The sequence below is a fragment of the Neophocaena asiaeorientalis genome, unplaced genomic scaffold, assembly GCF_003031525.2.
Source record: "Neophocaena asiaeorientalis asiaeorientalis breed wild unplaced genomic scaffold, Neophocaena_asiaeorientalis_V1.1 scaffold198, whole genome shotgun sequence".
In the NCBI taxonomy this organism is placed as follows: Eukaryota; Metazoa; Chordata; class Mammalia; order Artiodactyla; family Phocoenidae; genus Neophocaena; species Neophocaena asiaeorientalis.
This window is the reverse complement of record NW_020175221.1, coordinates 6,824,124-6,844,011: the sequence shown is the minus strand read 5'-3', so window position 1 is coordinate 6,844,011 and position 19,888 is coordinate 6,824,124. Positions and strand designations below refer to the sequence as shown.

Below are 19,888 nucleotides of genomic sequence, written 5' to 3'. Positions count from 1 at the left end.
AAACAATAAATGCTGGAGAGGGTGTGGAGAAAAGGGAACACTCTTGCACTGCTGGTGGGAATGTGAATTGGTACAGCCACTATGGAGAACAGTATGGAGGTTCCTTAAAGAACTACAAATAGAACTACCACATGACGCAGCAATCCCACTACTGGGCATATACCCTGAGAAAACCATAATTCAAACAGTGTCATGTACCAAAATGTTCATTTCAGCTCTATTTACAATAGCCAGGAGATGGAAACAACCTAAGTGTTCATCATCGGATGAATGGATAAAGATGTGGCACATATATACAATGGAATATTGTATATAAAAAGAAATAAAAAGAAACGAAATTATTTGTAGTGAGGTGGATGGACCTAGAGTCTGTCATACAGAGTGAAGTAAGTCAGAAAGAGAAAGACAAATACCGTATGCTAACACATATATATGGAATCTAAGGGAAAAAAATGTCATGAAGAACCTAGGGGTAAGACGGGAATAAAGACACAGACCTACTAGAGAATGGACTTGAGGATATGGGGAGGGGGAAGGGTAAGCTGTGACAAAGTGAGAGAGTGGCATGGACATATAGACACTACCAAACGTAAGATAGCTAGTGGGAAGCAGCCGCATGGCACAAGGAGATCAGCTCGGTGCTTTGTGACCACCTGGAGGGGTGGGATAGGCAGGGTGGGAGGGAGGGAGACGCAAGAGGGAAGAGATATGGGAACATATGTATATGTATAAGTGATTCACTTTGTTATAAAGCAGAAACTAACACACCATTAAAGTAATTATACTCCAATAAAGATGTAAAAAAAAAAATAGATACACAACAAGGATGTACTACATAGCGTAGGGGATTATACTGTTGTAGTAACCTATAATGGAATATAATCTGCAAAAGTACTGAATCACTATGCTATATACCCGAAACTAACACAATATGGTTAATCAACTATACTTCAATTAAAAAAAATAGAACCCCTCCCACACACACAAATGTACACTCTCTACTGCCCAACAATTTTTCTTCTAGAGAAATGTTCATATAAAATACTCAAGGAGGCTTATACAAACACCCTTCAGAGTAGTGTTTGTGACAGTGAAACATTGGAGACAACCTAAATATTGATATGGGAACAGAAAATATAAGGACGTATTTTCATAGTGTGAATCATGAAGCCATTAAAAGGAAAGAGCCAGATTTATATGCATCAACATATCCAAGAGACTCTGAGACATACTCTTGAGTGAAAATCAAAGTTGCAGAACAACATATAACATGAGATATCTTTCATGTTATACTCCACAGTGCCTATGTGTCTCTATATATATACACACATAGTGTAAAAAGACAAAAGACTGGGAAAGAGACACATCAAATAGCAATTGGGGGCTAAGGTGGTGGGGTGGAAGTGATCATGGACTTCTAGTATTACTTGTAATATTTAAAAATTTAAAGAAGCAAATGTGTTCATGTATTGCTTATACAAGTAAAAACTAACAACACAAAAAATGTTTTAAGTCACTGAGCTCAGATTCGGACAGCCTCTAGAGTGATATTCATCTCTCTGATATAAGGTGGCAGATATGGTTTTTTTATGTAAGCAGTTAGAGGATGGCTTCAGAAACAAATTTTTTCCTTCCTCTCTCCCTCTCTCCATTCTTTAGTTTCAGTTAACAATCTAATATGTCTCTTAATGAAGTTAGATTTCTATTAATTGATCATTTAACCTTTAACCATTACTGTAATAAGCTTGGGAGTCCTTCAGTTATTGGAAAATAATTTTATTCACACTATGTAGGGGTTGTGTCTTGTTCTTTCCTCTTGTCGTTAGGAAAACATAATGTTCTGCCAGGAATCGCTTACCTTTTCCCTGATTTCTTTTGCCTTTGCTGTTTTTTGTTTCCTGTTATTTAGCAGCTGTAGAGTGTGTGTGTGCTTTAACTGTTACCCCCTCATATATGATGGAGACTACATTGTGCTTGGAAGTCACTGGAAAAGTGATTGTGGGAGGGGCGGGGTTCAGTAAGCGACTGCTTATTCAGAACACTAGAAGCCAAATGCAGGAACTCCTCCAAGGTAACAAATGACAAAGCCTGGGCCGTGTTCTTTCCATTTCAGAACTGTCCTTTGTCCAATGGCAAAGAGCAAATTAGCCCTTGCAAATTTATGTGGATTGGCTCACACCAGCAATATATATGTTAATGAAACACACAGGGAAGACTTAGTAGTTGGCTTCAGATGGACTTCAAACATGCTGTGACATGGTGTGAAGAGGAAGCTGCGACATTAGGGGGAAGTGTCCTTTTTGAAGCTCCTGCTCAAAAATGCCAACAGGTCAGAATGCTGGTGTAAGAGCAGGAGGAATGTTCTCTGAGAGGTTGCTTTGCATGAGAAGGAGCTAGAGACTTTTCCAATATTTACCACATATTATCTGAGAAGTGTTACAATTACCACCATTAGAAAGATTTTTGTCTACATTCATTGTCTCCACCAGCCAAGGGCCTCCCAGGGTGGGAAAAAATAGGGAACTGTCACTTTGCTAGGGGATGTTCAGCTCCACTGAGGAGGGGACAGAGTTGGATGTCTGTAAGAAGAATTTAGCTTTAGGGTGTGAATAACTGAATTTGCCCCCTTTCTAATAAGCCCCAGTTAGTGGAGGGAGTGAAGGTAGGAGTTGGAGGTGGAAGAAGTGGTTGGCAAGTTGCCCAAAATCTAGAAGTTCTTGATCAGCTGACATAAACTGCAAGCCCCCAAGCTCCCTGATTTCACACCATGGGCAGAGTGATCAGAGTGTACTTGCTGGTTCTCTGGTTCTCATTTTTAAAGCAGAAGTTTAAGACAGTGCAATATTCTCTCATCTGAGGTTTTGCTTTAAACCACTGAAGACATGGGTGGGTGAAAGCAGCATGTACCCACTGAGTCAGGGAGGTGCCCAACCTCAGACCCAGGCTGTGATGTAGGGGCTTTTTGGTGTGGTCATCACTGCCAAGCCCGTTGGAAGGAGGCCTTTGTTCAGAAGGCTCAAGAAAGATGGGGAGCCCAGCCCAGGAGAAATATGGGGTAGGGGGCCCGCCCCTGTTAGAGGGCTTCCTCCCATCCTGTTGTCTATGGCCAGGTCGTCTTGAAAACAGTGTTACTTGGCATCTGGAGGCATATGCACTTTCAGTGCTATCAGACTTTCTTAAAGTTATCAGACATTCTTAGTGCAGTCAAACCAAGCTTCCTTTAAAAAAAATCCCTTTAAAAATCAGGTATTTAAATCAGTTTTAAGAAACTATTAAAGAAATCAGGCTGGCTAATAAAAATCAGACCTGGTTTTTAGAAGAGTTAAGTAGATAAAAGACCCTCAACTGCTTTGGGGCAGCTCTGCCTGGTCTGACCCACCCTCCCTCAGGAACTTAGTTGGGAGTGCCGTGCTGTCTTGTTGGAAGCCTTGTACAGGATTGCCTTGCAACGTAAAGCAAACAGCAGTTGTGATCGTTGGCATTAATAATGTGGCTTCTGGGCTTCCCTGGTGGCGCAGTGGTTGAGAATCTGCCTGCTAATGCAGGGGACACGGGTTCGAGCCCTGGTCTGGGAGGATCCCACATGCCACGGAGCAACTGGTCCTGTGAGCCACAACTACTGAGCCTGCGTGTCTGGAGCCTGTGCTCCGCAACAAGAGAGGCCGTGATAGTGAGAGGCCCGCGCACGGCGATGAAGAGTGGCCCCCACTTGCCACAACTAGAGAAAGCCCTTGCACAGAAACTAAGACCCAACACAGCAAAAATAAATTAAAAAAATAATAATAATGTGGCTTCTGGAGCAGGGAGCCTAGAATTATAATCTATCTGTCATCTTTCACTCAGAGAGAGAGTGTCGGCAGCCATCGAAGTTTCTGGTACTTGAGAAGACAGGAAAGAGCAATATTTATTTCTCAATGTCCAAAGGGAAATTATAAAATTTCAGTGGTATGATAAATGCTTAAATACTTAATGCAATAAATCCTTCCCTATTAAAAGCTACCCACACCCACAGAGGGATAAATTTCTTCCTGAATTAACAGCGGAGACACAGCCTTCCCTCTCAGGGTAGGAACACAGAACTGCTCCACCCCCTCCTTGCACCTTTAAGAGAGGAAGCACTGTGGTTCAGAAAGGCCCTTATTCCCACCCTAACATGCACAATGACAACTGTTCCTTGAGAGGGCAGGCTCACCTCACTGTCCTGCTGATTAATCTCGTTGAGGCTTGACTGTTGTAGCAGGACTGTTAGGAGCCTGTAAGAAAAACAGGAGAAGTGGCTTAAAAGAGCAGAGTCTGAATGCAAACATGACATTAGAAATACAGTCTGCTGAAGGCCTCCAAATGACCGTATGCCCTTTGCATTTACTAGGGGAAAGATCCACGGAAAAAAAGCCAGTGTGATGGATAAGAAGGCAGGTAGGAGGAAGACCTCTATCTCTTCTCCCACCTCCTCTCTGTCTTAGTGCTTCTGGAGCAGCCAAAGAGAACGGAGAAAGCGAATCCTCACACTTATTACTCACCAGAACGGTATCCCTTTGCATTCACTCTAAGAAGCAAAGTCCTCCAGTGCTTATTTTTTATTCATTTTCCATAAATTTATAGAGTGCTTTCAAATTGCTTCACCACTAGGTACACGTGTCATGCCTTCTAAATGTACTGGAGGCAGTCAGCATTTCCAACTTCCGCTTATTCTTTCTAAAACGCACAAATACCTAAGCATGCAATGGCAGTTATCAGTGTGAAACAACTGCCAATGATTCTCAAGTTCAAGTTCTTATCCCACTTGGGCCCAATACTTGGTTGACTGAGGTCAGTACTCCATATGTGGGAGAGAAGCAGTTGAGTATAGTGGTTAGGAGCCCAGACTCTGGAGCCAGACCACCTGGGTTCACATCCCAGTCCTGTCACTGACCAGCTCTGTGACCACAGGCAAGTAACTTCACTTCTCTGTGCCTATGCATCCTCATCTATAAAATGGGGGTAATAAAAAGTGCCTACCTTATAGATCAGTGTGAGGATTAAATGAGTTAATATGCATACAGCATTTAAAGCATGCCTAGAACACAGTAAGTGTTATTTCTAGAATACTTAACCCTAGAAGTTTTAACCCTGGCTCCATCTCAGAATTCCCTGGGGAGATTTTTTTTACCTGGGCTGTATATTCAAGGTTTCTGATGCAGGAGGTCTGGAGAGCAGCACAGCTTCTACCGTTTAAATAAGCTGTTCAGAAAATTCTGGTAAACAATCAGATTTGGAAACCACTGAGAAAGGTGATGAATGAATAAATCAATGGATACTCATTGTTATAGAAGGAATTGTGTCCCTCTCAAATCTATATGTTGAAGCTCTAACCCCCCAATGCCTTAGAATGTGACTATATTTGGAGATAGAGCCTTTAAAGAGGTAAATAAGTTAAAATGAAAGATTACAGCGGGCCTTAATCCCATTTGACTGGTGTTCTCATAAAAAGAGGAGATTAGGACACACAGAGTGACACCAGAGGCACACGCTTACAGTGGAAAGACCATGTGAAGAGGCAGCAAGAGGATGGCAATCTGCAAGCCAAGGAGAGAGTCTCAGAGGAAACCAACCCTGCTGGCACCTTGATGTTGGCCTTCCAGCAGCAGCCTTCAGAACTGTGAAAAAATAAATTTCTGCTGTTTAAGCCATCCAGCCTGTGGTATTTTGTTACAGTCACCCCAGCAAACTAATATACTCACCAAGATGATAAAGGATTGTCTATGGGCAGACAATGAAAAAATTCGGCAACTATTTTGGAACAATTATTTGAAAAATAAGATGGCTTAGCCTCCTCCTGAATCAGATTTTCACTGTCTCTCAGCTGAGATGACATCTAAAGTCCTAAGTAGCAAATTGCTTAATATTAATCAGAGGGATTGATCATACTGTGTTATAAAGAGAACTTAAATGGGGGTGGACTTCTTCAGTGGGGGGAATATAACCAAGAAGCCTAGGTTTTAAATCTAGTCTTATCACTGTTTTTTGGGGAGCCAGGATACTGCTGTGATTTAATTCTGGCCTCACCACTGCATGACCTCGCTGAGCTTCTGTATCCTCACTTCGCTAACAAGGATAATAACAGCGGTGGTGGTGGTGAGGGTTAAATAACATAACAGGTGTAAAACTCCTAGTATACAGATTTTAAAGGAACAGTGTCTATGACTGTAAACAGCACATCTCTTTATCCTTTCTGAATTCTAGAATTTCTCCATCAGGTGGGAAGATGCTACAAAAATAACTGTATTTTGGTTAATGCTATTTTTTATATTTTCCCTTATAGCTGCTTTATGCGGGGGAGGGTAACGGGTGACTATCTTTCTTCTTTCTTTCTTTCCTTCTCTCTCTCTCTCCTCTCCTTTCTCCTCTCCTCCCCTACCCTGCCCTCTACTCTTCTCTTCCCTTCCCTTTCCTTTCTCTCTCTTTCTCTCTCTCTCTTTCCCCTCTCTCTCTCATTAATGGCCATTGTCTAATCTCTCGGGCACATGTGGTCCAAAGTGCTGGGGGAGGGAGAGTGAGAGTGAGCAGAGGTCAGTGGTGGTCCAATCTGGTTATCCTCGGCTAACCCTGAGCAGACTGAGATCAGCTGTAGTCGGACAGGATCTTCTGGGGCTCCTCCAGAGCAGCGTGATCACATTCGGGGAAGTTGGCTCTAACCAGATGAGAATGGGGGTGGGGAGATCAAGACCTCTTCTCACATCCTGGGTGAGCCTCCAAGGGTCACAGGGTGAGCCCTGTGCTGGATAGTCCTCTGTTTGTCTCTCAGATCCAGTCTCTGCCCTGCAATGTCCTACTCTGAGGCTGACCTCCAATAATTCATCATCCAGGTCCCTTGCCCTCTGACCTCCCACTGGGTTTGGTCAGTGGGAGAACCAGCAGGAGGAAGGAGAGAAGCCACTTTCCTTTCTGACAATGATTTTTTTCCTCTACTAAAGGCCTTGGCTCCTGCCAGGTGGCCCCTCTCCTACACTACAACTACCGCCCAGCTCTCGGCAGGTTTCCAGTAACAGCTTCCTTCCTCACCTCTTGTGGCCTAGGGGAGGAACATTTTCCTGCTTTTGGAGGGGCGTGGGGGTGGCAGACTGTCATCATCTCTTGCCAGTTAATTTCAAATAGTCTTTCATTAAACTTTCTTAGTCATCTCGTTTACTATTTCATGTCTTCCCTGTCACGATCCTGAGTGATATATGCCAATCTATACTGCTTGCCTCCATTTGACTCCTAAGTCACCGAGACTGATCGATCTTTAAAGCTGGTACAAATTTACAGATGACTATTCTCTCTCTTTCTCTCATTTTATGAGAGCAAATGACCTGATGCACTACACTGCTTGCCAAGGCCATCACACATTGCCCTGGTTGTCCAGCCTGGGCTAGAAACCAGGTGTCTGCTTTCCAGCCTTGTGCTTCTATCCTGTTCCGTGGTTCAGAGGTAATCTGCAAGATACTTGTCCCACATCTGTCTTAATTAACAGCGGACTTGCAGACCTCTTAGTTTTGTTTCCTCGGAGCTCCTGTTTTGTGCTAAGGTGATCCAGGAGTATTTCTCCCATGACCCCCCAGCCCAATTTCCTATTAGCACCAGCTAAAACTCTGCTCTCAGATCTCCAGGCCACAGCATAAGGCTCACCTCATCCCAGCTGCCAGGACAGCAGGCACAGGTCCCCAGCAGGAGCTTTCCCAGACAGGCAGAGTGGTCAGTGATAAGAGCACGGAGGCTAGAGCCAGACTGCCTCTATTAGAAGCCCTGCTCCCTCACCAATCAGCCAGACCTTGGACAAGGTATAAAACTCTCAGTGCCTACATTTTCTTATCTGTAAAATAAACATAACAACCCTACTTCTTAAAGATTTGTTGTAACTTTAAATAGGTCAAAGCATATAAAGAACTTAACATGGACTTCACATACTATAATAAATTCTATATAATGATTAATTTCTTAAAAGGCTCCTACCCTTTATATTCTGGGGTCCCGTGATTGCCATTAGGTGATTGGTAGGCCAGAGAGAGCTCAGCTAGATGTATCCAGGAAAGCGGGGAGGGTTGTCTCCTTGAGCTTCTCTGTTTTGCTGGCCCCTTGGGCTCACAGTCCTGGAGGGGGCTCAGCCCAGGGATGGCTGGGAAAAAGAGTCCCCAAGCCAGTCATCTGCTCTCCTGTCCCTGAAGCTGCCTGAAACATCCACTGCAGGTTAGAATGCATCACCTGGAAACTAGAGAATAGGACCCCAAAGAAATGATTTCCCTCCTCCCTCTGGCTGTAGTCAAGAGCAATGAAAAGAGGCAGAGCTGCTGGCACTCTGGCAGGAAAAAAAAAAAAAAATCTGCTGGTAACCATGGAGACCATAAAAAAGACTTTCAGAGAGCCCTGTGGCTGCTTTCAGAGGAAATCGCTGCTCGCCTTGCAACTCTAGCATGCGCAGTGTTGTACAAACACAACTGCGTGCTCTTCGGAGCTCTGTCTTAATGATCACGCCCCCTCTTTCACACGGACGCCCCCTGAATGTCCCAGCCAAGGAAGCAAGAAAAGCAATAGGGAGCTGAAAGGGAGAAAACTCGGACCTGCTGAGAAGCAGAGCACTCAAAGCAGGAAGGGGACTCGTGAGATGAAACCTGTGCTCCTTTGCTTTTGTACATCCAGCTTGCCTTCGTGTTCTTAATTATAGGTCTTTTATGCTGGTAGCAGCTTAGATTTCCCACAGAGATGTAGCTTAGCTAAGGCTGTATATCGCCACTGGTTGGTTTGCTAGTGAGTTGTTTCCATCAGAGAACCAAAATTTCTCTGGAGGCAAAGGGCTAATTGAAGTGTCCCCTTGGCTTGTTTATAAGCAGCTTCAGTTTGAGACTTCACTCTAAATAGTCTCCAGCAAGCACCGAGTGGAAGGAGTGTGCTGTTTGGAAATATAGGAGTTAGTGGATTTTAAAAGGAGTATGAATACCTGAGTACAAGGCCACAAAGTGGCTGGTACATATGCTTATGATTAGAGGAAAAATATAGATGCATGTACACTGAATGGTTGAGTCTAATGTTCATTGGGTTCTAAAATCTTGCAATGCTCTACAATGTCCCAAGGTTAATACAGATGGGAGCGCTGTTCATACCCTGATGACCTTCGCAGTAAATGTATGCTCATGTCAGTGGGTGCAGGACTGTGTGGGCATGCACCTGTGTGTGCAGATATATTTTTTGTGGACCTGTGTGTGCTAAGGTGAAGAAGGCCAGGGTGAGAGCTGGTGGGTGGCCGTAGCAGGGTTTCATTCTTTAGTGCTGATCTACGGTACTTTATTTCTATCTTCCATCATCATCATCATCGATATCATCACCCTCATCATCACCACTCACACTTACTGAACATGGACAATTGACAGTGTTCAGTGCTTTCCACATATTTTCTCATTTACTTTTGCCTACTTACCTATGAGGTAAGTACTGTATTATTCCTACTTTCTAGAAAAGAAAGCTAGCTGAACCTTGACATGTTAACTTGCCCAAGATAATGTGGTCTGTAAGATACGGAGCCAGATTCATACTCAGTCAGTCTGACCCCTGAGCCGGCACTCCTGGCCACCCTTTACCTCAATCCCAAAACAGGAATTTAGGTGGTTTTCAGATACATATAGTAAAACAAGATCACAAGCGAAAACACTAGGCAAAGAGAAAATGAGGGCAGGATAAAGAACACATAATTATGGTCCTATGTGCATGCCAGAGGTGAGACACAAATTAGGCTTTGAGTTTTCTAAATATGCAAAGAGAGAAACATGATCATAAGTCACAGTGTCCACATAGTAAAAATAAAAAATAATTTATCAGGAGAAGCACAGGAATTCCTCCTTTAGTAGAAATTTTTCTTGTGGTTTTTCAGAAAAGATTTTTTTGGACACTGTAACAAAAAAAAAATTTCCTGACAATCAGACAATAAGGAGTTTTGTATGGCTGTTTCTTATAAGGCCTCTCAGTGTAGACTGAGGGCTTAATGATAAAATGTGGCCATTAAAATAAATTCAACAAGTCCACAGCGGTGGACTCCAGGAGCACAGCAGACCCATTGGGCAGGTTACTTATCTTCACACATGCAGTATGCAATTCGTTTTCTTCTTGATGCCTTAGTTTTCTCATCTATAAAATGGGGATAGAAATATTACCTATCACATAGAGGTGTGGTAAAGATTAGATGAGATAGTACGTGGAAAGCACTAAGAACTTTGCTCAGAACATGATAAACAATGAGTGCTGTTTGTCATCGTCATCCTTTTTGTAACTACAGACCTATATGCTTTAATGGTCGGACAAGCTGGCCTAAAGTTGTATTCACTTAGGAAAATTAAATAGTCAAACAGGTATGCATGGCCTAATGGAAGGTCACTCCCTTCTGCGTTATGATTTTAGGATTAGAAAGTGCCCATAAGACAGACCAAGAACATTTTTTCTCAGAAAACGATTCTGAGTTCATGCAGACACACAAACAAATGGGCAACTGAAGTCCAACTTCTCTGGTGCGGTTAGTTTCGGCTTGAAGGATTTAATGCAGATGTTATCAAACTCTGCCACGGCCATAAAATTTCTCAGTAAAACAATGATAAAATATCTAATTTTAAGCAATGTAATTCCATAAGGAATCCTTTCAGTCAAGCTAGTTTTGAAATGTTCTCTAGGTAACAAAGCCAGTTGATTTGCTATATGGGTTGTGTCAAACTAAAGGTTGGCACTTGCCATCTATCCCTACAAGGATGAAATCACAAGCTGCTGAGACTGCTGACCTTCAACACCCCCTGAAAGGAGTTCAGGGTAGATCAGGAATGAGGCACTCTGTGCTCTGGGAAAAACTGGCAGGACTGGCCTTCAGATATTTTCAGGAGAAGATTTTATGAGCCCAATTCTTGCATCTCCTCATATCTAGAAAAGCACTAAAATCTTTCATGGTGACGTCTGCTCCTCGTGACCAGCAGCAACCTTCTGCAAAACTGTGTGCTGGACTGCACGTACTCCCCCTTCACTAAAATCACATATATACTGACCTTCCCCCCTACCCCTTTGCAGCAGTTGCTCAGAGCTATCTGAAATGCTCTCTCCTCGGCTATAAGTCCTCATTTTGCCCCAAATAAAACTTAACTCACAACTCTCACGTTGTGCTTTTTTTTTTTTTTTTTTTTCAGTCGACAGTTGTTAAGGTTTAACCCAATTCATTTTTGGAGAACATTTAACAGGTATGATAATTTTGGTTTTGGAATATTTAATCTTAACCTTTGGGTTTTAATAGTTACAGCAGCTAGCATTACCATAAGAAAAGCAGATTTTATCTTCCAGAATCAGCTAACTGTCCATTTAGGACAATAAAACTATATCATCAGCACACAGAGGATGTTTATTTTTCTGGCTTCAGCTCTTCCTAAGGTGGTGACTGGGTCATTTGGGACAATTTCATGAGAAGGGGAAGCCACAGCTCTGTGTTATCTCAGTTATAGTGATGTAATGTAAATCCTAGAGAGTCTAGGGGCACTGCTGGGCATAGTAAGAAATAGTCTAATAAGTCCACAAAAGAGGAAGTACATTTAGTTTTTAATATATTATTGTAGTGATTTCAAATGATGAACCAAATCTATTGACCAAATTGATCCTTAGTGTGATTCTGACTGCCAAGGCTTAGTTCACCCCTCAGGTGCAATGGTTTAATGGCAGAGCCAGGTTTTCACCAAAATTCTTGTCCCCCTTTCTTGGATTGGAATCATCACCAGAAGGTGGATTCTTGGTCAGGGACTATATTCCCCACCGCTCTTTATGGCCAAATGACTCATCCTTATTAATGGAATGTGAGCAGAAGTGAACTGTGCCATTCACAGGCTGAGATTTTAAAGAAATAAGTAAGGCTTATCTAAGCTCCTCTTACCCTATCTGCAGGCCAAACAAAAAGGATTCTGTGATGCTAGGAGATGATGAAGCCACAAGCTTGCATCCCTGAATTACCTGTGGAGGGGAGGCTCCCTGCCCCCATCCAGGAAACATATATTGGACTAAACTTTTATTATGTTAAAATGCTGAAGCTTTGGGTTTTATTTGTTACAACAGCTATGATTACCATAACTAAAGCAGGTGTTCATTTTCCAGAATCAGGTAGATTTTGAAATGACTACTCTGAGTGAGGCAGGTAAAAATCATCTAAGTGGAGTAAATTGGAGCAGAAGAGTCTTAAAAGGTACATTTAAAATGTATTTTCTAAAGATTACTCTTGGGAAGACAGTATGATTTTGTGACTAAATATTTCGTGGGTTGTCTAGAAAACTCACTCTTTTTTCATCAAAAGGTAGTCATCTTTTTATGATGTCTACTGATTGTTAGCTCTGGGATTGCTGTTTCTTCTCTAAACTTCCTTGTTTTGTTGGGCTTTGAGTAAATCCTAGTTTTCTATTATTCCTGGATATGATCCAATGATAATAAGAGGCAAGGCTTGGTTGGGAATAGTCCTGGAATTTCCCAAGTCCTTTAACTTTAGTGTAAACAGACTGAAATGAAGAAATCCTATTACCTCTCAACCTGGAAGGGGCCTTGGTCTCCTCAACCACCGCATGGCTTCAGTTTACTTCTGAACACAGGGTCTGAAGGAGGCAGCAGAATGCACCCACCGTGCTGCTGGCCTGCAGCCTAGCTCTGGGGAGTGTGAAGTTCCTGTCTGAGGCCTGCTCTGTCAGCAGAGGTTCAGGAAGTGCCTGGAACGGAACCTTGCTGATTCCACAGTGGGAAGTGTGCTGTCATCAAGCTGCCAGGAGGGGCTTTCGAAAGACTGGGGACCCAGGCCACTTGGATACAGAGGCCTGGGGTAGCTACAATTGGTCTGGGCAAAGCTTTTTCCTTTGTTGCTCAATCGTCTTACAAAAAGGTGACCTCAATCATCCAACTATTTGACGGCTTTCTTTGCATGGTCTCCAGCAGCACACACTTCTGGTTTTCCTTCTCACCCACTGGTCCCCCTGTCTCAGTCTCCTTTGCTGGGTCTTTGCCTCCTTCCAGCCCATAAATGTTGGCATGACTCTGGGTTCATACATTAACCTTCCCTTACCCTGTTTGGTTTCCATCACAACACTCGTCACTATTTGAAATTATCCTATTTATTTGTTTACTAGTGTGCCACTTAACTCCTGCACTAGAACGTAAGCTCTGTGAGGTCAGAGACACTGGCTTGCCCACTGGGGAACTCTAGGGCCTAGAGCGGTGGTTGGTCCATAATAAGCACTCAATAAATAGTTATTGAGTTAATAATTGCCTGATTAATTGAATGAATGAATATAAGAAATTCAGATGATGACAAACAGCATTTCTTCTTAAATCAGAGACTAGGAGAAAAGGGTTTTATCGAAGTAAAATTGGGATTGAGACTAGAGTTGAGATTGTTCCAGGATATTTTGATTCACTGAGATGGGGTCCTGTCTGCTGCAAATACCAAAAAAATGGATGGATTTTGTTTTTATTTGCCACATGGATTGGATTAGGTGACCTTCTAATCCAAGTTGGGTGCCTCCCAACTTGAGCGTCGTGTGAACCTGGCTACGTACCTCACATCGGGCTCAGCGGTGGCAGCGTGCAGTGGCAGACGGCCATTTTTATCAGGGATATTGTGCTTGGCACCATTTCTTAGTAGACTCACACAGCCTTCCAGCCAACCCTGGAAAAGCAAGAGCATCGTTATATAACACAATCTCACATAACATAGTAACAGAGTCCAACAAACTTTCTCCAGTTTTCTTTCCCTTTCTTCTTTGGTTTGGCTAAAAACATGTTCTACTGGACCTAAAGTGGTTGGTTAAGGACCATAACTCCCATTTAGACAACAGAGGGCTGAAGGTCTTGAGGTGTGGATTCCTGAGTCTTCTGAGACCTTTACCCTGTAAGATGCAGACTGAGTCCTAGACTCTTCTGCGTCTGCCTCCCCATTTCTAGGGCCACTTGCTGGCATTCCACTTTTATACCCAGTTCCTAGAGCCAAATGTGGCAATGTGATGGGGGTGATTAATCAGCTCTAGACCCTCATTCTATGGGCTTAGCTCCAAATCATGCTCGTCAATGGTCTGACCTGGATGTCATTGTCCAATTCCAAAACTGGGCTCCTATGTCATTCTTGAGTCACAGCCTCCACTCGATGCCTCAATTCATCTATATCTGATAAATGGTCCTTCGTCCTCTTTTCCAAGTTCTTTTTCTAGTAACCACAAAGATAATATCTTGCTTATTCTAGTCAGTCCCCTTCCTGATGCCTGGAATTCTAAACTAAGCCCTACTCCAATGGCTGGGACCCTGCCACCCTGTTGACTGATCTCTCTGCTGCTGAATATGGGGCTATCACCAGCACCCTCTAAGGGCTCCCCATTGTTGTGTTTTATCCCCCTATGAATTCCCCAAGAAACTTCCTTTGAACTCCCTGTTGTCTACTAATTCACCAGATTGAGACCTGATATTGCCACATCTGATGCTTGTCCGTCCTTGATTAGCACTTACAGCTGGGTCATTTCTCCACTGTCTCTCCTATTTCAAAGGGAGAATATAACCGCAGGCTAGTCCTCCCTTTCTGTTTGTTAATACTTTAAGTAACTGACCCAACCCTGCTGATAACTGAGTTTGGCTCACATGCCAAGGAGAACACCTCCTACATTCATCCAGAATCATTTGGGTTACTCACCTAATTAAAAGTAAACTTATAAGTAAATGAAGTATATAAGTATACTTATATGAAGTATATGAGTATAATAATAACTATGAGTAACTGAAATTATTATTATGAAGAATAATATAATAAAACTCTATTTTTTCCTGCCTTCTTCCATTCCTGTATAGTTAAGCCTCAAGATTACCCAGTAACAAGAGAAAGATTACTGAAGATTTTCCCATGCAGTACTGGAAGCAATAAAAATGTTACTAAATGCATGGAGGAGAAAAAAAGATAATCATCAGAAAAGACCTTTCGGTTCTGAAAAGTCTGCAAAGAAAATCTTTCTACAAAAGCACATTAAAATTCATAGGGTCTAAAACTGAATATGGCTTTGTAGAACTGACCAATAATATCTGTCTTAAGTAGAAGCAAATAATTTTCATAGTTTACTAATGTATTAAATCTGGTTTTAGTTCCTAATGCCCATCATCAAGTTTTCTGATTAAAAGGGAAAAATATGGCCAGGAGACCCAAAAGAAAGGCATGTTGGACAAATTTCAGAGTTGCCAAATTTTTGAGTGGCCAAAGTTTTAGAGTTTTTGAAAAACAAATCTTCTGATGTGGAAGGGTTTGAAACATTTTTATCATTTTGCAACATTTCCTGGAACTATGGGTGTATGTGGTTTTCTTTCTTTTCTTCAGAAAAGAAATCAGAAAACCATTGACTTCATCTGAAACCCATGGTCACTATTCAGAACCAACAAATATGTTTTGGACCTACTATGTTCTGGGTGATTCTGCATGTGGTTCTCCTTCAACAGTGATAAACTTAGGGTATTATTTTTACTACATTTTACAAATGAGGAAAGAGGCATAAGGAGGTGAAGAAATTTGCCAAGGATCACACAGTTATGGTAAGTTTATTTGTATACTGAGCTTGAAGCTGTGACTGAGACAGTTTCTGAGTGCTCCCTTTGCCTAGTTCCTCTTTAATACTTGAATACAAACATTGCCAGAGGGAGTGGTGGGCTTCACTGTGTAATCACTAAGATACCACCTACTCTCACCTTCCCAGGGATCCTCAGGAGAGCCAGTGAGGGGCCCTGCTTTGGGCTGCCAGACAGAGGTGGGGTCAACAGTAAGAGGGTAATGCCCATGCTGTCATGCCGGCGTACTTCCCTATGCAGCTCCTTAGAATGTGTTCCTAGAAAGAGTTGTATGCAACAGTGGCACCTCGCTAGGCTCACTGTTCACTGTGATCTAGAGGAGAACTTCTTCCCAGTCCCTTAAGTGCTACCTAGCCCAAGAAATTTGAAATTTTGAATTTTAGAATTTTGAAAGAAGTGTAGCTTGGTTTCACTCTATTCTGTATGCTAGCGGCAGTTAAATTTAGAAACCATCTCTATTCCCTTCCTCCATCCCCTGATCCAAATTTTCTCTTTTCCTCATCTCAGACACCAAAAATCCCTACAGCAAGAGCAGTTATTAGGGCAGGTGCCAGAAGGGAGGAGGACCGCAAAGGCCATCATAAGTCTGTCTGAGACACTGGACTTCACCTAGTACTCACAGATCAGTGTGTTTCAAACTTGAATGAGCATAAAAATTGTTGGGGAGAATTGTTTAACGTGCAGGTACTTCTCTCTCCACCCATAACCCCTGTCCTGCTCCCAGAGTGTCTGACTCAGGAGGTCTAGGGTGTAGTCCAGGAACCCACATTTGAAACAAGCACCCCAACACTTTGAAAAATTCTTCCCAGTTTCATGTGTGAGTCCTAGAGAAAGAGGGCATGCAAATAAGAAATGAAAGAGTAGTGTCTAAAGAAAATCTCTGTGAGGACTGGGCAACACTTTATTGCAAGCAGGAAGGTGTGGTGTTTGGGGAAGGGAAGTGTTCTACTTGTCCAGGGCAGCTTCAGGACACCGTGGGTGAATCCACCACTGTCAATGGGCAGCAACAGCAAATGCAAGAAGCTGCATCGGCAGCAACAGTGGTTATGATGAAGATTTGCAGGAGCCACGTTGGAGAGGAGGGAGAATGATGACCTTCGTGTGGCAACAAGGAGGACTTGTTTGACTTGGACTCAAGACAGCCCTGGAGTCTCCCGAAAGGATTACAGGGAAGATTTGAGAGGAGAGAGGTTTGAAGATTTTCAGTAAGGCTTTACCAAGCTTGTGCTAATATTGGGAAATGCCAGACTGAAATCTCGTGTTGAGGACTGGCTCTGTGTAATTTTTAAGTTAGGCACTGATTGTGGGTTGAATCCTATGCTTGGTGTTGTCCTTAAGAGACTGGTATTTCTCCCCTACTCCCTACCCACCACTCTTCCCAGTTCTCATTGTTCTCTACTTTGCTCATCCTTCAGCTTCCACTCAACTAATCCTACCCCAAAGAGGTTAACTGCAGCTTCAAGTGTTACCACCCACTGAGGGTATTAACAGAGGGCATTCTTAGGAGTACCAAGTGTGCTGAGAAATGCCCCAAGGGAAATTCTGATGCAATTAAGATGGAAAAGAATATTTCTCTCATGGCAATATCACCTCTAACTTAGAGGATTGTTAGGAAGATCCAAAATGACTTCAATCCATGAAACCAACTCTAAGTCATTATATAAATGTTGGACATTATTAAAGCAAAACTTTTAAGTTCTATTTCTGTTGGCCAGCTGCACAAATCTAAGAACACTCTTCTGCAAGTGGGGCCCCATAACAACACATTTAGTCCACCCCACTCTTTGACAGCCACCACAGACACAGTTGGTACCAGATAGGTTGCCAGGCATAGACTTGTGCGGCCATAAGCATCCTGCATGTTAATATTGGCTCCCATCTTCAACAGCAGCTTCACTGTGTCCACTTGACGTCCAGAAACCGCATGCATTAAGGGTGTACATCCTAGAATGAGACATTTCAACAGCTTTAAGAATGTTTGACTTGTGACTTCAGACTATACTACAAAGCTACAGTAATCAAGACAGCATGGTACTGCACAAAAACAGAACTATAGATCAATGGAACAGGATAGAAAGTCCAGAGATAAACCCACACACATATGGTCACCTTATCTTTGATAAAAGAGGCAAGAATATACAATGGAGAAAAGACAGCCTCTTCAATAAGTGATGCTGGGAAAACTGGACAGCTACATGTAAAAGAATGAAATTCGGACACTTCCTAACACCATACACAAAAATAAACTCAAAATGGATTAAAGACCTAAATGTAAGGCCAGGCACTATCAAACTCTTAGAGGAAAACACAGGAAGAACACTCTTTGACATAAATCACAGCAAGATCCTTTTTGACCCAACTCCTAGAGTAATGGAAATAAAAACAAAAATAAACAAATGGGACCTAATGAAACTTAAAAGCTTTTGCACAGCAAAGGAAAGCATAAACAAGATGAAAAGACAACCCTCAGAATGGGAGAAAATATTTATAAACAAAGCAACTGACAAAAGATTTATCTCCAAAATACACAAGCAGCTCATGCAGCTCAATATCAAAAAAACAAACAACCCAATCCAAAAATAGGTAGAAGACCTAAATAGACATTTCTCCAAAGAAGATATACAGATTGCCAACAAACACATAAAAGGATGCTCAACATCACTAATCATTAGAGAAATGCAAATCAAAACTACAACGAGGTATCACCTCATACCAGTCAGAATGGCTGTCATCAAAAAATTTACAAACAATAACTGCTGGAGAGGGTGTGGAGAGAAGGGAACCCTTTTGCACTGTTGGTGGGAATGTAAATTGATACAGCCACTATGGAGAACAGCATGGAGGTTCTTAAAAAACTAAAAATAGAACTACCATATGACCCAGCAATCCCACTACTGGGCATATACCCTGAGAAAACTATAATTCAAAAAGAGTCATGTACCACAATGTTCACTGCAGCTCTATTTACAATAGCCAGGTCATGGAAGCAATAAGTGTCCATCGACAGTTGAATGGATAAAGAAGATGTGACACATATATACAATGGAATATTACTCAGCCATGAAAAGAAATGAAATTGAGTTATTTGTAGTGAGGTGGATGGACCTAGAGTCTGTCATACAGAGTGAAGTAAGTCAGAAAGAGAAAAACAAATACCATATGCTAACACATATATATGGAAACTAAAAAAAAGGGTCTGATGAACCTAGGGCCAGGACAGGAATAAAGACACAGACGTAGAGAATGGACTTGAGGACATGGGGAGGGGGAAGCTCAGCAGAAAGTAACACACCACTGTAAAGCAATTATACTCCAATAAAGATGTTAAAAAAATAAAATATAACATGTTATGAAAAAAAATGTTTGACTTGTGAAATTTATGAGTAGACTTTATTTTCCTGTTCATTTATTATGCTCTTTGCAGATGAACTACCCTCAACACAAACTCAGCTGCTGACCTGAAGAGAGATGATGATTGTTGCTACATTTATATAAACTATGTATTTTTCACACCCTATTAAATCTTTTGTAATTTTGCTGTAATTGGTTGATTAAAACATTTTGTGCAGATGATAAAATTTGCTTATTACTACCTTGGGAATCAGCATAATTTGGGACATAACAGGCAGGTTTATCCTGACTTGAACAATGCAGAATCTGGAAGTACCTTTGGAAAGCAATGCCAGCCAGGCAGACAGGTGCAGCACACATTTATTGGAGGTGGTAAGTGATATAGGGCAGTGATGGTAGCCTAGCCTTGGGTTGTACAAATTCTTGCTAAAAGTGGCCACTTTTACTGAAATACTTTTCTGTTTTTGGAATCAATATAGGCCACATTTGGTTTTCGTGTGTTTTCTTCCTGAATAAAAACAGAGATGAAATTACACATTCTGATTAACTTCACAGGGCTGTTGGAACAAGCCATATACTGCTGAGGCAGAATCCAGGTAGGTGCTTCACACTCCTTCAGGTGAAGAAACCAATGTAAGACATATCCCTTTCCCAGCTGAGACTTGTTTAGATGTCTTTTGATTGGAGATTCATGTAGAGGTTATAATTCTTCTCCAGGTGAACTGCAAACTATGACCTCAGTGATCCCTGAGAATGGATAAATTCCAGGACTACTGTTCTTATTGAAAGATTGCAGCCAGCAAACCAGTTTCTCTCCAAATTTCTGCCTTCTAATATTCTTCCAGGCGTCTGTACTGGGTAAAAGCATCAATGAAGTGCTCTGTCTTAAATAGTGGCAAAATTTTTCTCTCTCTCTCCCCTTCTCTTTCTTCTCTTC

The 19,888-nt window shown here is 42.1% G+C and overlaps 1 protein-coding gene across 3 annotated transcripts in view; it reads right to left on the bottom strand.

The window, feature by feature from the left end:
* Positions 1 to 19,888, bottom strand: part of ANKRD55 (ankyrin repeat domain 55) — a 69,100-nt gene that overhangs the window by 44,753 nt on the left and 4,459 nt on the right. For 2 of the 3 annotated variants that reach the window (XM_024765382.1, XM_024765383.1), the window contains exons 1-3: positions 7,972 to 8,267; positions 7,648 to 7,831; positions 4,193 to 4,253 (exon numbers count right to left, since the gene is read on the bottom strand). In XM_024765382.1, coding sequence (XP_024621150.1) covers positions 4,193 to 4,253; positions 7,648 to 7,652 — 66 coding nt within the window. In that variant the 5' untranslated portion in view covers positions 7,653 to 7,831; positions 7,972 to 8,267. Of the gene's footprint in view, positions 1 to 4,192; positions 4,254 to 7,647; positions 7,832 to 7,971; positions 8,268 to 13,562; positions 13,673 to 17,413; positions 17,545 to 19,888 lie in introns of those variants that run through there. The other variant, XM_024765384.1, reaches the window with a different exon arrangement.